Source organism: Notolepis coatsorum, assembly GCF_963971535.1.
Source record: "Notolepis coatsorum genome assembly, chromosome: 9".
In the NCBI taxonomy this organism is placed as follows: Eukaryota; Metazoa; Chordata; class Actinopteri; order Aulopiformes; family Paralepididae; genus Notolepis; species Notolepis coatsorum.
This window is the reverse complement of record NC_140173.1, coordinates 34,935,534-34,955,030: the sequence shown is the minus strand read 5'-3', so window position 1 is coordinate 34,955,030 and position 19,497 is coordinate 34,935,534. Positions and strand designations below refer to the sequence as shown.

Sequence of the window (19,497 nt, the reverse complement as noted above, 5' to 3'; positions counted from 1 at the left end):
AATTTAGATTATAATAGATTCTAACATATTCAAATCGATGCAGTTGAATCGTCACATTAGAATCGATGCATTTCGATTAATCGATGCATCGTTACACCCCTAGTCGCAGGGGAGGGGCTGAGTACTTTCAGTCTCGGGTGTCGGAGACGCGCAGAAATGACAGCTACCAAATCCATTTTGAGACAACGGACCCAGTAGGCTACTTTGTTGGCCGTGTGAAAATATGCCAAGAAACATTCAGATTTTTCGAATAGTTTGTGTTAAAGTGTATCTGTCCGTCGCATAAAGACTGGCAGTGCACATAAGTCAGAATAATGAAGGCTTTGCGCCCCTTCGCGTAATTCACTCATAGCTCGGGCTGTCGTTGTGGTAGAGACATGATCATAATGAGGTTTTTATGCACCTGAGTCTCCTGAACACGTGGAGACGAACCCTACGAGCTTCCTACGCTGAGCTATGGCCACTTTCACGCACCAGGGAGTATTCGGGAGACTCTGGTGCATAACATCTTAAACATTACACCATATTTATTTTTACATTTGCACATCTACATATTTTACCTAGTTTTTGCATTCAGCATTTTGTACATTTTAGTGTATATTGTATATTTTATTTTATTATATATTTCTTTTATTTCTTTTATTATATATTTAGTGTTTGGTCTTTTACTTTTTTTACTCTTATGGTATGATTTAATGATTTATCTGAGATATTGTTAATACAGGTCAGATTTGTTTTACATGTTATAACATGAGCCAGCTCTATTTTGTACTTTATTTTAAATGGTAATAAAATCTTGACTAGTATCTTGACTATTTTCCTTTATCCTAGTTGGGATCTCACAATAATCTCTCCCTCATTGGCACATTGAATAACAAAGCCAGAATGGAAGGTGTTAAGGGTGTGTCTGTGTGGGTTACAGTAGCACTGATTTCTGGGTAAAGTATCTATTATGCATAGTTAAGAGAATGGCTCCAGTTCCTTTGAGGCCCTCTGGCTCTGAAATAGGAATTGTGTTATCATCATGGTTCATAAGACAGATTGAAAAGTATCCGCCAGATTTGTACAAGTGATGGTTTATTTTTAAGGTAATAATAACCTGTACTTTCATATAATGTAAAACATATATTTTCTTAAGATTCCTCAACAATACCCTAATCTCTGTGCCTGGTCACATGTGGCTGAGTGTGGACATTTGGGATTTTGTGTATGTGTTGGGATGTTGTGTTGTAAAATGTGTTGTATCCATACAGTTATCAGTACTATTAACAACAGTATCGGATTCTTAATATGAAACTTTTAGACCTTTGTGTGTGTGTGTGTTATTTTTTCACAAATGTGTATGAATAATTATCAAGAGGTTCACACTCAGCTTTTCAATTTGAGACCCGTTGGACGCTGGTACACTAATGTTAACATGCTGGTACACTAGAGGTGTAACGGTCACGGTTCGGTACGGGCTTTCGGTACAGCGGGGGGGGGGAGTTTAAGTTTATTTATTTGGCTTTCCATGTTCCACTCAGGGGTGATGCAGTAACTGTAGGGCTGTCAATGAATATTCTATATTCAAATTAATAATCGACTTGTTAAAAATATATATATATATATATATATATATATATATATATATATATATATATATATATATATATATATATATATATATATATATATTAGGACGGATAGGAGACACGCAACGTCATTGAACTGAATAACGTGCAAAGACAGTGATTTGCACTCGAGCCCCGGTTGGAAATACTTCTGATTTTGATTAACTTGTGGAACCTCGAGACAGTTTTATCCAAGCTGTGTAAACTACAGCTGGACTACCTTCTTTTATGCTAACGCTATTTTGGGAGTTCTAGACTCAAGAATGTAAGTAGCCTACTTTTCTTTCTTAACACTTTATTGTAAATCATCCCTCAGGGTAAACGCTATTGAATAGAGAAAGAAGTGTCATGCAGGTCCCTAATGGTAAAAGTAATACTATTTCCTGTTTCATGCCAATGAAAAGATATCAATTCATGTTTATCACACCTTGTTTGGAGGAGCGTTGCTGTGTATGAATGTCCGTTCTATATGCCGCAAACTATCATTAATTTGATCTCCGAGAGACAGCCCCTTCTCAATCTAGCACCAATCCTCCTCACACACTGAGAGAGTGTGTGTGTGTGCGCTCGCCACACTATGAGGCTATGTTAAATGACAGGTAATATCTCAGTGTTGTGCGTGGGCTCAACGAACATCCGGCCCATTGCGCAAATTATATTTTCGGAAGGGGTGAACTTGGAGTTTATTTTTTTTTAAGATAAATTTTTAGCATTTTTACAGCTTCATTTTTCATGGTCTGACATGACCGACAGAGGAGGAGAGGGTGAACAGGAGAAGAGGTGAGGAAAAAATGCAACAAATTATCCCCCGGGAGCGGGAGTCGAACCCGGGACGGCCGTGTAGGTGTGCGAAGCACTATGGTATGCGCCCAGGGGCGGACCTTCCTACAGGCGATATAGGCGGTCGCCTAGAGCGCCACCCAGAGGGGGGCACCAAAAAAAAAAAAAACATTTAAAATTTTTTTTTTTAATTTTTTTTAATTTTTTTTAATTTTTTTTTAATTTTTTTTTTTTTTGTGTGCAGTTTTGGCGCCCCCCTCTATATCTGCAACCATTATTTTTACATAAAAAAAATTCTAACATAAGGGAAAATGAGTCAAAAATCTAAAACGGTCGGTCGGTCTGAGCCTCAGCTTTAGGTGTTCACAGTCAGAACATGCTAGAGCGCTGTGCATTGATGGGATCGGTCAAGTGTTTATAGAATTTAGCGTTGAGGAAAGAAAGACTAACGTTAGAGAACTATGAAGAGGCAAAAGCCATATATAAAAAAAAAAATACTAACTAAATACTAAATACTAACTAAAAATACCAGTGGTGAATCTCGCCTAGGGCGCCAAATGTGCTAGGTCCGCCCCTGTATGCGCCACGAGGGCGCCCTGTGAACTTGGAGTTTTGAATGAAATTCTGCATGCAAAAAAAAGTTCTGCACGCACGTTCCGTTGGTGGGTAACGTACCGTTGCATTCGTTCGGTACACAGCGCATACTGAACCGGTTCAGTACGGATACGTGTACCGTTACCCCTATGGTACACTAATGTTAACACACTGATACACTAACGTTAACACACTGAATAGAGATAAAGGCTCATGTTTTTCTCTTATAAGATTAATGTTGAACAGGATCCTCTGTGTCAATCAAACATCTCATTTGAATATGTACATATACTGTGTGTGTGTGTGTGTGTGTGTGTGTGTGTGTGTGTGTGTGTGTGTGTGTGTGTGTGTGTGTGTGTGTGTGTGTGTGTGTGTGTGTGTGTGTGTGTGTGTGTGTGTGTGTGTGTGTGTGTGTGTGTGTGTGTGTGTGTGTGTGTGTGTGTGTGTTTAAGGGGGGTTACTGTGTGGGCGAGTGCGATGTCTTGATTCCCTGTGTTGATGTGTGTGTCCTGTCTTTACTGGTTATCATTGTGTTGCCATAACCATGGGGAAACGTGTGTGTGTGTGTGTGTGTGTGTGTGTGTGTGTGTGTGTGTGTGTGTGCGCGCGTGTGTTTTCAGACCCTTGCCATTAACCGAGGGGAGAGTCTGAAGATCCTGACAGTGAAGGTGAACGTTCCAGACAGAGTGAAGACCGACTTCAGTGGATGGTGCATCAACACCAGGTCAGACACACACACACACACAACCACACACACACACACACACACGCACACGCACACACGCACACAGATGTTTCCCCATGGTTATGGCAACACAATGATAACCAGTAAAGACACGACACACACATCAACACAGGGAATCAAGACATCGCACTCGCCCACACAGTAACCCCCCTTAAACACACACGCACGCACGCACGCACGCACGCACGCACGCACACACACACACACACACACACTCACACACACCCATCACACGCACACAAACATGCACATGCACACAGGCTTGTATGACACTTACGTATGAGGCTTGACTATATTGACTCCTTAGCCCCTTGGCCTCACTGTCTTGGTCCTCACAAGGATAGAAGTACAAGAACACCAGGATTAATCACATTTTATTTTCAATTACCATTTGGTCTTCCAACGATTATAAAAACAAGACAATTGAGATAACAATAATAGATATCTTTTTATTAACACATTCCCGGCCAATCACATATATCTACCAGATGGCGATCAAATAACTGGAAAAGTATTTTTGGAATCCAACCGGCCACAGGTAAGAGCAAATTGACGTCAATTTCAGCTTGATCGTGCAATGATTTCATAGCCAGCCCCCTGCTCAGCCTATGTTGTGGTAATAACGAATGCTGTTATTGGTAATCAATAATCAGAAACGACCCCCCCACCCCCACCCCCCTTTCATGCATTCATGATGGAACATAATACCGATCATATGCATTTGGATTTTTAACTCTAGCTTATGTAGGGACGAAACGCCAATCGATTTAACGTTATTAGCTTAACGCCTTATAAATAGCTTTGCAGGAATTATCCCAGATCATTCCGATATAACACTCATATTCACCACGGTATAAAACGGGAACGTATTGATGAAAAAAATATTTCTTTATGGCATATTGAATGGAAGGTTCATACTGTCAACTGACAATGACATTGGATCCATAGCTATAATATAAAATATAGATTTAGCTCTACAAACAACGTGATGCACAGTGAACATTTGTAATGGAAAGGTGGCCTTCCTAGAGTGGGGCCCATCTAATGGTTGGCCGGGAATGTGTTAATACATATATTTTTGTATTCAATAAATGCATTGTGTTTCCAAAGTCAATGAGTAATTGTGTTAAATAATTGTGATCTCAATATTGACCAAAATAATCGTGATTATGATCCATAATAGAGCAGCTCTTACACACACACACACACACACACACACACACACACACACACACACACACACACACACACACACACTCACACACACCCATCACACGCACACAAACATGCACATGCACACAGGCTTGTATGACACTTACGTATGAGGCTTGACTATATTGACTCCTTAGCCCCTTGGCCTCACTGTCTTGGTCCTCACAAGGATAGAAGTACAAGAACACCAGGATTAATCACATTTTATTTTCAATTACCATTTGGTCTTCCAACGATTATAAAAACAAGACAATTGAGATAACAATAATAGATATCTTTTTATTAACACATTCCCGGCCAATCACGTATATCTACCAGATGGCGATCAAATAACTGGAAAAGTATTTTTGGAATCCAACCGGCCACAGGTAAGAGCAAATTGACGTCAATTTCAGCTTGATCGTGCAATGATTTCATAGCCAGCCCCCTGCTCAGCCTATGTTGTGGTAATAACGAATGCTGTTATTGGTAATCAATAATCAGAAACGACCCCCCCACCCCCACCCCCCTTTCATGCATTCATGATGGAACATAATACCGATCATATGCATTTGGATTTTTAACTCTAGCTTATGTAGGGACAAAACGCCAATCGATTTAACGTTATTAGCTTAACGCCTTATAAATAGCTTTGCAGGAATTATCCCAGATCATTCCGATATAACACTCATATTCACCACGGTATAAAACGGGAACGTATTGATGAAAAAAAAATTTCTTTATGGCATATTGAATGGAAGGTTCATACTGTCAACTGACAATGACATTGGATCCATAGCTATAATATAAAATATAGATTTAGCTCTACAAACAACGTGATGCACAGTGAACATTTGTAATGGAAAGGTGGCCTTCCTAGAGTGGGGCCCATCTAATGGTTGGCCGGGAATGTGTTAATACATATATTTTTGTATTCAATAAATGCATTGTGTTTCCAAAGTCAATGAGTAATTGTGTTAAATAATTGTGATCTCAATATTGACCAAAATAATCGTGATTATGATCCATAATAGAGCAGCTCTTACACACACACACACACACACACACACACACACACACACACACACACACACACACACACACACACACACACACTCACACACACCCATCACACGCACACAAACATGCACATGCACACAGGCTTGTATGACACTTACGTATGAGGCTTGACTATATTGACTCCTTAGCCCCTTGGCCTCACTGTCTTGGTCCTCACAAGGATAGAAGTACAAGAACACCAGGATTAATCACATTTTATTTTCAATTACCATTTGGTCTTCCAACGATTATAAAAACAAGACAATTGAGATAACAATAATAGATATCTTTTTATTAACACATTCCCGGCCAATCACGTATATCTACCAGATGGCGATCAAATAACTGGAAAAGTATTTTTGGAATCCAACCGGCCACAGGTAAGAGCAAATTGACGTCAATTTCAGCTTGATCGTGCAATGATTTCATAGCCAGCCCCCTGCTCAGCCTATGTTGTGGTAATAACGAATGCTGTTATTGGTAATCAATAATCAGAAACGACCCCCCCACCCCCACCCCCCTTTCATGCATTCATGATGGAACATAATACCGATCATATGCATTTGGATTTTTAACTCTAGCTTATGTAGGGACAAAACGCCAATCGATTTAACGTTATTAGCTTAACGCCTTATAAATAGCTTTGCAGGAATTATCCCAGATCATTCCGATATAACACTCATATTCACCACGGTATAAAACGGGAACGTATTGATGAAAAAAATATTTCTTTATGGCATATTGAATGGAAGGTTCATACTGTCAACTGACAATGACATTGGATCCATAGCTATAATATAAAATATAGATTTAGCTCTACAAACAACGTGATGCACAGTGAACATTTGTAATGGAAAGGTGGCCTTCCTAGAGTGGGGCCCATCTAATGGTTGGCCGGGAATGTGTTAATACATATATTTTTGTATTCAATAAATGCATTGTGTTTCCAAAGTCAATGAGTAATTGTGTTAAATAATTGTGATCTCAATATTGACCAAAATAATTGTGATTATGATCCATAATAGAGCAGCTCTTACACACACACACACACACACACACACACACACACACACACACACACACACACACACACACACACACACACACACACACACACACACACACACACACACACACACACACACACTATATGAAAGTCTCAGATGGTCTATGAAACCACTGACATGTTGTGTGTAGGGCCTTAACTCATTCACGGCCAACCACGACTATAGTCGGGTTATCTCGGCAACCGTTGAGCGCCAGAACCCGAGTATAGTCGGGTTTTCGATCGTTTTCATCGTTTTTTCTTTAATTCGATTTTTTTTATTCTATACAGTCTCACGGACCTCTGTGTATCATTGGGACTCATTCTGAGACGCAGAGAGTGCAATGCCGGCCGAATCCTGCTATGTGGCAGTATCGCCCACCCGTTGAAACCTTATTTCACACTGTGTGTTATATTATATATAGTCCGGGCGAAGAATTTGGACTCGTGACAAGTGAATCGCTTCATCCGAGCACTTTGGAACGTGTTCAACACACTTATTTTGTGCCATTTCATGTCACATATTGAGCTTTAAACTTTAAGTAAACCCCTCCCTCTCCCTCTCTATGTATTCATGTTTAAATATCAACATTATCTGTCCATCCTCAGTAAATACTATCAATATAATATACTCCTGACATCATCTGGTCTTTTCTTTTTTTTAAACTTTGACCAGTCAGCTGGTTCTTTTAGCGTTTATCGCTTTTTCTGGTCAAGCATGACCGACAGAAACAGGTTGAATGGGGTATAGATCGGGGGAAAGACACTCTGAGAGAATACGGCGAGTCCGGGAGTCGAACTCGTGTACCCCAGATCCGTGACGCGCACGGTTGTCCCCGACGCCGAAATAGCGTCCGAGGTACGCGGTGAGCTACTGGAGCTCCCCTTCATCTGGTCTTTTCAAACGCACACACACACAGAATGCCCCTCCCCCAGTCCCCAGTCCCCACACACAGAATGCCCCCGCCCCCTCCTCCTCCTTCCCCTCTCCTGTTCTCTCACCGTTAGCTGCTTAGCTTAGTTAGCTTAAGCAGCTAACGTAACATTAATATTTAGGTCTGCCCACGCGACATGGGCATAAAGGAATGGCGACGATGCAAAGCAAAAATCTACGCCCGCTTGCCTCAACAACTACCGCCCTGTAGCCCTCACCTCCATAGCCATGAAGTGCTTTGAGAAGCTAGTGAAGGGCTACATCTGTTCCTCCCTCCCCATCAACCTGGACCCCCTGCAATTTGCATATCGCCCCAACAGGTCCACGGAGGACGCCATAGCCCATGTGCTGCACACAGCAGCATCACACCTGGACAAGAGGCAGGGGAACTATGTGAGAATGCTGTTCATCGACTACAGCTCAGCATTCAATACCATAGTCCCCTCCAAACTCATAGCCAAGCTCAGGGACCTGGGCTTGAACTATGACCTCTGCCAGTGGGTCTTGGACTTCCTGACGGGCAGACCCCAGGTGGTAAGAGCAGGCAACTGCACCTCCTCATCCATCACGCTTAACATAGGGGCCCCCCAGGGCTGTGTTCTGAGCCCCCTCCTCTACTCCCTGTACACACATGACTGCGTGGCACAGCGGAACAACAACACAATCATCAAATTTGCTGATGACACAGTAGTGGTGGGCCTGATCTCTGCCAACGACGAGAGGGCCTACCTGGAAGAGGTAGAGAATCTGTCACAGTGGTGTCAGGAGAACTGCCTCTCCCTGAACGTCAGCAAAACAAAAGAGATGATTGTGGACTTCAGGAGGTCGGGGGTCAAGGACTACAGCCCCCTCAGCATCGACGGGGCACCGGTTGAGAGAGTGAACAGTTTCAAGTACCTCGGAGCCCACATATCCGAGGACTTGACATGGACCACACACATTGACAGTGTTGTGAAGAAGGCACGACAACGCCTCTACTTCCTCAGGCGCCTAAGGAAGTTCCAAGTCAGTCAGAAGATCCTTAGGAACTTCTACTCATGTACAATAGAGAGCATCCTGACTGGCAACATCACCTCCTGGTTTGGGAATAGCACTGCACAAGACCGTAGCAGACTACAAAGAGTGACACGTTCAGCCGAACGCACAATTGGAGGGGGGCTTCCCACCCTCCAGAACATTTACAACAAGCGGTGCAGGGGGAAGGCTAAGAGAATCATCAAGGACTCCAGCCACCCGAACAACTGCCTCTTTGAACTGCTGCGGTCAGGCAAGCGATACCGGAGTCTTAAGGCGAGCACAGAAAGACTCAGAAGAAGCTTCTATCCCCAGGCCATCAGGCTGCTAAACGAACAATAAACACTATGCAACAACCATCAAATGCACACAGCACACACACCCACACACTCACTTAAACAAACAACACACTGCAGCACCCACTCTCCACACTTTAGATCACACAAACACACTTTATATTTATTGATAAAGGATTTGCACTACAACTCGTACACCTACTGTAAATTGTACCTAAATTGCACCTCATCCCATTTCTGCCTTGCACTATATAGTATTGTATATTAGTACACTGCATAGTATATTGTATATTATATGGTAACTCAGTTACGTCTATTCTGCATCGAACATTGTACATATGTCTATACTGAACACTGTGACCTCATTTTTTTTACTTCTAATTTACATGCTATACTATGTTATTTTATTTCATACTTATCTTGTCTTGCACAGTCTCTGGAGCGTAACAGTAAGAAGCATTTTGTATAAAAGTATTCTGTACTTCTGTATGACAACTATTAAAGAAACTTGAAACTTGAAACATGTTAGATGCATTTGACCGTTGCGGGGAAAAAACTGCACAGACTTATATCGGGTTGCAAAATAGGCGCTCTGTAGCGCTGCTCTGCTGTAATGTCTACACAGCGTTTCAACTACTGGGCGGATATGACTCGCTGGATTTTCAAAATAAGAGTATCGCAATATGAATCGATCTTTTTACGTTTCATCGATCCTATTTGATTATTGATAATAGATCGATATATAGATCTGGATCGATGTATCGTCCCACCCCTAGTAACGTGTCCAGGCGAGCAACGCGAACGTCTTTAGCTAAATTCACATAGCGCTCCATAACGCAGCTTCCAGGAATTTGCCCGGATCACTCTGAAACTATACAATATTCACCATGGGATAACACGCGAACGTATACATGAAAAAATTTACTTTTTTTACATGTTGGACGAGAGATAGTGACTGTCAAATGAGCCATAGTATTGTCTCCATAGCTATAATATAGAATATAGATATAGCTCTGCAAACATCGTGACGCACAGTGAAAATGTCTATCTTTTAAAGTGTGGCCCATTGACTACAAGGATGGAGATAATGGCTGGCGCTGAAAGTGTTAAAGGTCCCATATTTTGCTTTATTTTTCACTATATGGGCAATTTTACACAATTCCTGTAGGTCCTAATGAGGAGAGGTAGTATGAGACGCTTATAGGGGTCAATTCAGGACACTGTCATGTTACATCAAGCGCAATCAGGACAGTGTCATGTTACATCAAGCGCAATCAGGACAGTGTCATGTTACATCAAACGCACTCAGGACAGTGTTGTGTTACATCAAGCGCAATCAGGACAGTGTCGTGTTACATCAAGCGCAATCAGGACAGTGTCGTGTTACATCAAGCGCACTCAGGACACTGTCATGTTACATCAAGCGCACTCAGGACAGTGTCGTGTTACATCAAGCGCAATCAGGACAGTGTTGTGTTACATCAAGCGCACTCAGGACACTGTCGTGTTACATCAAGCGCACTCATGACAGTGTTGTGTTACATCAAGCGCACTCAGGACACTGTCGTGTTACATCAAGCGCACTCAGGACACTGTCGTGTTACATCAAGCGCACTCAGGACACTGTCGTGTTACATCAAGTGCACTCAGGACACTGTCGTGTTACATCAAGCGCACTCAGGACAGTGTTGTGTTACATCAAGTGCACTCAGGACACTGTCGTGTTACATCAAGCGCACTCAGGACACTGTCGTGTTACATCAAGTGCACTCAGGACAGTGGGATGGCTGCAGATCACGGGAAATGCTCTTTGCTGGTGTTGTTGGACCTTTCCGCAGCGTTTGATACAGTTGATCATCGCATGCTTTTGGGCAGGCTTAAGAATGTGGGTATTTACTGGATCTGCACTAGATTGGCTCACATCGTATTTGGCTGATCGCAGTTTCTCTGTTTCTGTGGGCCAGTACATGTCACACACTGCCCCTCTGTCATGCGGCGTCCCTCAGGGCTCTGTTCTCGAACCAATGTTGTTCTTATTATATACGGTATGCTACCTCTTGGTCAGGTTATCAGCCGTCATCTTTTTATGCTGATGATATTCAACTGTATTACTCTTTTAAACCTGAAGAGTGTAACAAACGCTCTATTTTACATGATTGCCTGGGGGCCATAAAATAATTGATGACTAACAACTTTCTTCAGCTGAATGCTGAAAAAACGGAAACCCTGATAATTGCCTCTGACAACCTAATCCCCATCATCAAGCACTCCATTGATCATCAAGCGCACTCAGGACACTGTCGTGCTACAAGCACACAGCACATTCATAAATTGGATCAATTGCTCATATGTTTTGGAGGTGTGGCCTAGAGCCTATATTATCATGAATGTGGCCAAAATATTGATAAGCCATATTGAACCCATATCGGCAATGGGATATATCGATTGCACCCTAGTTCAAACACAGGCTTTGTTTTTGCTGAAATTGTTCTTCCTCTCCTCCTCTCCTCTCCTCTCCTCTCCTCTCCTCTCCTCTCCTCTCCTCTCCTCTCCTCTCCTCTCCTCTCCTCTCCTCTCCTCATCTCTCAGGTGGAGACCTAAGACCTTTGCCAGAGAAGAGCTACATAAGATCATAAGGGATGCAGTTGAGGACTCCTATAAGCGTCTCATACTACCTCTCCTCATTAGGACCTACAGGTGTGTGTATATGTGTGGAGCTGTTTTGATTCCCTCCTAGCTTACCGTCATGGATTTTCACTATATCGTCGCTCATCATATATACACATTTGTTCTGGAAAACAAATTACCCTCAAATACTGTTATACCGCCAAGTAGGGTTGCCACGGTGATGTGGAATTTTCCAAGACTAATAAACTCATGACAACACTAGGGCTGACCTTCTAAGCTTTTTTTGACCGTCGAAGCTTCTTGACCCAAGATTCGATTTTAATAGCTTCAACAATAATACAAAAAAAAATATATATATATATATATATATATATATATATATATATAATTTTTTTCTTTATGTTGTGGTACTTGTACAGCACTTTGGTCAATTTTTTTTTTTTTTTTTTTTTTACTTTCTTTTTTAGCGTTTATCGCTTTTCTGGTCAAGCATGACCGACAGTTGTAGGGTGAAACGGGAGAGAGAGCAGGGGGAGACATTCGGCAAATGACGGCGAGTCCGGGAATCGAACTCGGAGTCAACCAGATCCGTGACGCAGCACGGAGTCCCGCGACGCAGCGCGGTAACATGGTGTGCTACTGGAGCACCCCAACTTTGTTGTTTTTAAATGTGCTCTATAAATACAGTGGATTGGATTGGCCTGGGCGGCTGCTCTCACACACACACACACACACACACACACACACACACACACACACACACACACACACACACACACACACAGCCAATGAGATAATTATGTTGCAACCTTCGTCTATAAAGCAAACTATTTTTAAATATGTATATGTAGTTAATAGAGAAAGGCAGAATTCGACTTAATTAAGCATGTTTTATTAAGACATGTTTGTATATGGGTCGGGACTAGGGGTGGAACGGTTCACAAAAACTACGGTTTGGTTCGTATCACGGTTTTGTTTTCACGGTTTTCCCTTACTTATTACATGGCGTTTTCACATTCGCCGAAATGCTTGCTTGTGATTGGTCAATAGCGCTCGTCAGAGGTCCGATATTACTCGATAACGGACCTCTGCCGAACAATAATGACCGCTGTGCGCAGCTGGACCAATCAAGCCCACTACACACACTGTATCAGTGCTGCTCAGCATATGCACAGCTGCACTCAGTCATGCAATCGGACCACAGACCTGCCGGCTGCCGATAATAATAATCACTTTATTTGGGCTGACAGAGCCACAGAACAACTGCGTCTGCATTTGATCTCGTCTTGTCGATGAATTAGGTATATTGTTAGTAAGTTAGCCATGTAATAAGCGGGATAATGTATAGCCTATACTCGGTCATTGTCGCAAAATAATTGACCTTCACTGACGTCTAAACTCCGCGTCGGTCAATTATTTTGCGACAATGACCTCGTAGCTATACATTATCCCTTACTTACTACATGGCGTTTTCACATTCGCCGAAATGCTTGCTTGTGATTGGTCAATAGCGTGCGTCAGAGGTCCGATATTACCCGATAACTGACCTCTGTGGAACAATAATGACCGCTGTGCGCAGCTGTTCGCAATCAAGCCCACTGACATCAGTGCAATCAGACACTGCCGGCTGCCGGGGAAGCTGCCGGCGATGACAGGGCGGAGCGACGAGCAGAGCCAGAACCAGTGTTGCGAGTCGATGTAAAATTAATTAGGTATATTGTTAGTAAGTTAGCCATGTAATAAGCGGGATAATGTATAGCTATACTCGATCATTGTCGCAAAATAATTGACCTTCACTGACGTTTAAAACACCTCGCCGAGGCGGCTCGGTATTTTAAACTCCGTGTCGGTCAATTATTTTGCGACAATGACCTCGTAGCTATACATTATCCCTTACATAATAATCAACTTATTCTCAAGGACGTAGTCATGCAAAAACTGAAAGAATGAGGCAGTTTGACATCAGGCACATTATTTTGACAGTGACGGTTAGAGCTAGGAGAGAGAGGGGAGGCATTGCTGATTTAAACATGCTTCTAATTTATTTGGTAAAAAAAAAAGTTTACCTTTAATAATGTTTGGCACACAAAGACCAAACTGACTGAAAAATATAGGCAACATTTGTCAAAGTATTAACTTAGTGCAAAAAAACTAAATAATTAAACCTTTTCTATTTTTGTGGCCACATTATAGACAAAGGTCTTCAACATAAAGTATGAATATGCTCAACCAGCACTAGACTTTCTTATCAAAAAGGAAAAGTCACTGTTATTTAAAATAAAAAAATCATGTGTACTAAATATATATTTACTTTTTAATTGCATGAAACATTATGAAGTATTCTCTTGCCGCTTTTCACTGCATGGTAACTAATCGACTCGACTTGCTTTTGCTATTTGAGTGTCCTGGTAGCCATATTTGAAGTGACGTCACACAAGGAAGTAAATAGTCAACAGTAACACACAGCGTTGGAAGGAGAAGACCTGATGATATAATATAAACCAACAGCCAATAAATGTGAAGTTATCTTTGAACCTCTTGTCAAGCCTCGTCATACCCCCCCCCACTAATGGAACTAATGCAACACAGCGAAGTGACTCCACGGTTAGCAATACACACATGCCCTGAACCGTGGAGGTCGTATCGAACGGTGTACGGTTCGAATGTGTACCGTTCCACCCCTAGTCGGGACACTGCTGCTGACTGGGTGTTTTATCAAACACAGGTACATTTTTTAATACTATATAGAGAATTGTCAGTGCTGTAAAGTTTAAACCTTTTTAAATCTTAGACAAACGAAACACTTTGCTTTTATGAAATATTGTAAGCCGTCATTTGAGGCTTTATAAAAGCAGCATGTTCAGTTTATAAAGTTTACATGCTTGATAACACTTTAGCAGCCTTGGTCGCGCTACGCTAAGGAAAGAACGATAATAGCGATGTGTGTGTGTATGTGTGCGCTGTCGCTGTGTGTGTGTGTGTATGTGTGTGTGCACGCTGCCCGCAATCAGTGCACCTATGCAAACATTAACTAAATGTGTTTTATTTCTATAAAGGTTAGTAGAGAGAACAAATCCACTTTTCTTCTTCTAGTTTAATATACTGTCCAGTTTCAACAGTTAAATTAAAGTACATTTTTACTAAAGTAAAATACCAGATCTCAGAGCTGGGCACATAGATATATTTGCTTTTTAGACATATTATATACAACAAAATTCTCTGTATTATATTAACTTTTTACCAACTTAACTTTTATTCTTTCTCCCGATTGTCTCTCTCTCTCTCTCTCTCTCTCTCTCTCTCTCTCTCTCTCTCTCTCCCCCCCCCCCAGGTCCAAGCTGACAGCGGCAGCAGAGAAGGAGTCCATAACGATGTTTGTGAGGAACCTCCGTCAGCGCCTGCTGGTCTGTCCGGTGCGAGGCTGTGCCATCATGGCAGTGGACCCCGGCTTCAAACATGGCTGCAAGCTGGCCATCCTGTCCCCCACCAGTGAGGACACACACACACACACACACACACACACACACACACACACACACACACACACACACACACACACACACACACACACACACACACACACACACACACACACACACACACACACACACACACACACACACACACACACACACACACACACATCTTACAAGCTGGAGAGAGAGAGAATGCCCAAGACATGCCCAAACACCCCCAATCTGCGGATGCTAAGATGTCATTTGACATGGTCCTGGCGGGTGGACAGTGTGTGTGTTCACAGCGTGTCTCTCAGTGGGTGTGGCTTCACACAGTGCCAGGGTGCGTCCCTCCCCCTGGGCCACTGATTGGCTGTCTGCATGCTCTCACACACACACACACACACACACACACACACACACACACGAACACACACACACACACACACACACACACACACACACACACACACACACACACACAGCTCGGCGTTGACGGGCACCAGTGGTGCCGGGTCACATGGCGTCCTGTCGGAGCTGTCCAATCAGATTTCACCTCTGCTCGTTGAGTGACAGGGAGCGTGCAGGGGCTGGACTTCCTGCGGAGGGATGGACAGAGCAGAAGGATGTGGGATGGAGGCAGAGTGCTCTTGTCTTCCTCCTCTCGTTTTTTTCTGGTTGTTTATTCCCGCTATCGTTCGTGACAAGCTCCTTCTCACCGAGGAGAGTCGTGCCGCTGTGTTTACAGCTTTTACCGCTTTTTCCCCTTTTCGTAATTGACGATGTTTTTACATCATTTTATGTTTATGTAAATGTGACATAATACTAAAACAAAACATGAGGGGTATTGAAATTTGTCTCTAAATCTCGGACCAGAGCAGAACAGGGTTGCACGATATACACCCATACTAGAAACGTATTGCGATACCCAGCCGGTAAAAACTGTCCAATACTCCCAATACATTTGATTAGCATCGATACTTTTAGAATAAGATAAGATAAATAAGATATTCCGGTAGCACTTTATAATAACACCCTGTTATAATACATTTATAAGGTATTTGTAGATAATGAACTAATCATGAACAAACCATTTATATACATTCATAAATGATTATTAAATCATTTATAACTATATTTGTATAACATTTACAGATTAGTTCTACATTATTTATAACTCATTATCAACATTGTTTGTACTTGATTTGTTCATCATTAAATAATGTTGTTTAATGTGTAGTAACACATTTGTAGATGCTTTGAAAAATGGATATGAAAAAACGACTATAGTGTATCTCCATTTATTTTTCATGTTCAACAAATGATTTGTTAAGACATTCATAAAACATTTATAAATCATTTGCAGATGCTATCGTGGGGGCCAATCTAAAGTGAAGCCTATTCATCATTAACAAGTGTCTAATACAGTTAATTATTTGTTTACTTTTTCATCACATGTTACAAATGTTGTAGGCAGCTTTCGGATACACCCTTCTTTGTGACATCAAACAGTATAGGACTAAAGATAAATGCAATTTTATTAACATATAAAATACATGTACATGACCGTGTAACATCGGGGGGCACTAGGACCCAGGAGTACCCTGGCGGTATTGAAGAGTATCTAGAGAGGAAGTCTCACGCGAGCGAGGCTTGACGTCACGTGTGTTGCCGTCTGTTTGAATGGAAGCACAAGTTATCCGTGCTGCGTCTATACTTTCGCTTTTCAGGTATGAGCAGGTTAAACACCTTTTTTTGTTGGTAAATCTATTCCATCATTTCCGACCTACAAACAACTCTTATATGTTGTGTAGACGTTCGTGTAGATGTGGTGGCCGCTAACGTTACATTTGGTCCTAATGTGTGCTCAGTATGATGACGACACAACACACAAGAGTAATAATTATTTGTGTCGTGTCATTATCACTGAGCACACTGAGCACACATTAGGACCAAATGTAAAGTTTAGCGGCCACCACATCTACACGAACGTCTACACAACATATAAGAGTTGTTTGTAGGTCGGAAATGATGGAATAGATTTACCAACACAAAAAGGTGTTTAACCTGCTCATACCTGAAAAGCGAAAGTATAGACGCAGCACGGATAACTTGTGCTTCCATTCAAACAGACGGCAACACACGTGACGTCAAGTCTCGCTCGCGTGAGACTTCCTCTCTAGATACTCTTCAATACCGCCAGGGTACTCCTGGGTCCTAGTGCCCCCCTATGTTACACGGTCATGTACATGTATTTTATATGTTAATAAAATTGCATTTATCTTTAGTCCTATACTGTTTTATGTCACAAAGAAGGGTGTATCCGAAAGCTGCCTACAACATTTGTAACATGTGATGAAAAAGTAAACAAATAATTAACTGTATTAGACACTTGTTAATGATGAATAGGCTTCACTTTAGATTGGCCCCCACGATAGCATCTGCAAATGATTTATAAATGTTTTATGAATGTCTTAACAAATCATTTGTTGAACATGAAAAATAAATGGAGATACACTATAGTCGTTTTTTCATATCCATTTTTCAAAGCATCTACAAATGTGTTACTACACATTAAACAACATTATTTAATGATGAACAAATCAAGTACAAACAATGTTGATAATGAGTTATAAATAATGTAGAACTAATCTGTAAATGTTATACAAATATAGTTATAAATGATTTAATAATCATTTATGAATGTATATAAATGGTTTGTTCATGATTAGTTCATTATCTACAAATACCTTATAAATGTATTATAACAGGGTGTTATTATAAAGTGCTACCGATATTCCTTTATTGATCCCAATGGGGACATTCAGGCATCATAGCAGCATGGGGGAGGGGAGGCACAGGTAGTAAAAAAGCAGTGCAAACAATATAACAAATCAATATAATTAACTCTGGACATGTGCATAATTATGGGCAACAAGGTGCGAGATGAGGGTATGTATGCCCTCTAGGGGTGTAAAGGTACACGTATCCGTACCGAACCTTTTCAGTGTGTACCGTATCGTACCGAACGGCTGTGTACCGAACGAACGGTACGTTCTAACGACCGCCCACTGGGGGCTGTTTTTTTTCACAATCTAATATAATTTATTATTATTATTTTTCTTTTACAAGTCGATTATTAATTTCAATATAGAATATTCGTTGACAGCCCTACAAGTACAATTAGTTACTGCACAGACACTACATCACCCCTGGATGGAACATGGAAAGCCAAACTTTCCCCCACTGTACCGAAAACCCGTACCGAACCTTGACTTCAAAACCCAGGTACGTACCGAACCATGGCTTTTGTGTACCGTTACACCCCTAATGCCCTCTCAGTTATATTTGCCCTACAATAAATTCTTACAATATATAATCTAATAATCAAATAATATAAATCTAATGTAATATATAATAAAAAAAAATGCTAAATATATGATCTGATGAAGTATACAGTATTCACATAAGGTGCGGTATGCATAAATTAGTCTATTGTCCCTTTAGGTTCCTAGTATAGTTGGATGTCTGGCAGCAGCCCTGAATAAGCCCCTGATGCCGTGTTGCCTGTGAGTTGAGTGGATGTGTCACCAGTAGGTGTGTCATCAGTAGGTGTGTCACCAGTAGGTGTGTCACCAGTAGGTGTGTCACCAGTAGGTGTTGTGTCACCAGTAGGTGTGTCATCAGTAGGTGTGTCACCAGTAGGTGTGTCACCAGTAGGTGTGTCACCAGTGTCTGCTGTCGACACCGAGGTACTTTACACCTCGTCTGTTGGTGATTCTGCCTGAAGCCAAGACGCCACGAGCCCAGCATTTCACTCCATGTCTCTCTTCCCCTCCCTCCCTCCTGTCTCTCTCTCTGTCTCTTCCCCTCCCTCCTGTCTCTCTCTCTCTCTGTCTTTCCCCTCCCTCCCTCCTGTCTCTCTCTCTCTGTCTCCCCCCCCTCCTGTCTATCTCTCTCTCTCTGTCTCCCCCCTCCTGTCTCTCTCTGTCTCTTCCATCCTCCCTCATCCTCATGTTCCTCTCTCTCTCTCTCTCTCTCTCTCTCTCTCTCTCTCTCTCTCTCTCTCCTCTCTCTCTCTCATCTCTCTCTCTCTCTCTCTCTCTCTCTTGCTATCTATCTCTCTCTCCCTCTCTCTCTCCCTCT

The 19,497-nt window shown here is 41.9% G+C and overlaps 1 protein-coding gene across 1 annotated transcript in view; it reads left to right on the top strand.

The window, feature by feature from the left end:
• The window catches only part of LOC311234582 (S1 RNA-binding domain-containing protein 1-like), a gene marked incomplete at its 3' end in the record, with an annotated part of 152,320 nt that overhangs the window by 98,010 nt on the left and 34,813 nt on the right, over positions 1 to 19,497 (top strand). Inside the window, exons 10-12 of the mRNA XM_084321829.1 lie at positions 3,605 to 3,708; positions 11,858 to 11,965; positions 15,228 to 15,385. Of these exons, the coding sequence (XP_084177955.1) occupies positions 3,605 to 3,708; positions 11,858 to 11,965; positions 15,228 to 15,385 (370 nt within the window). The remainder of the gene's footprint in view (positions 1 to 3,604; positions 3,709 to 11,857; positions 11,966 to 15,227; positions 15,386 to 19,497) is intronic.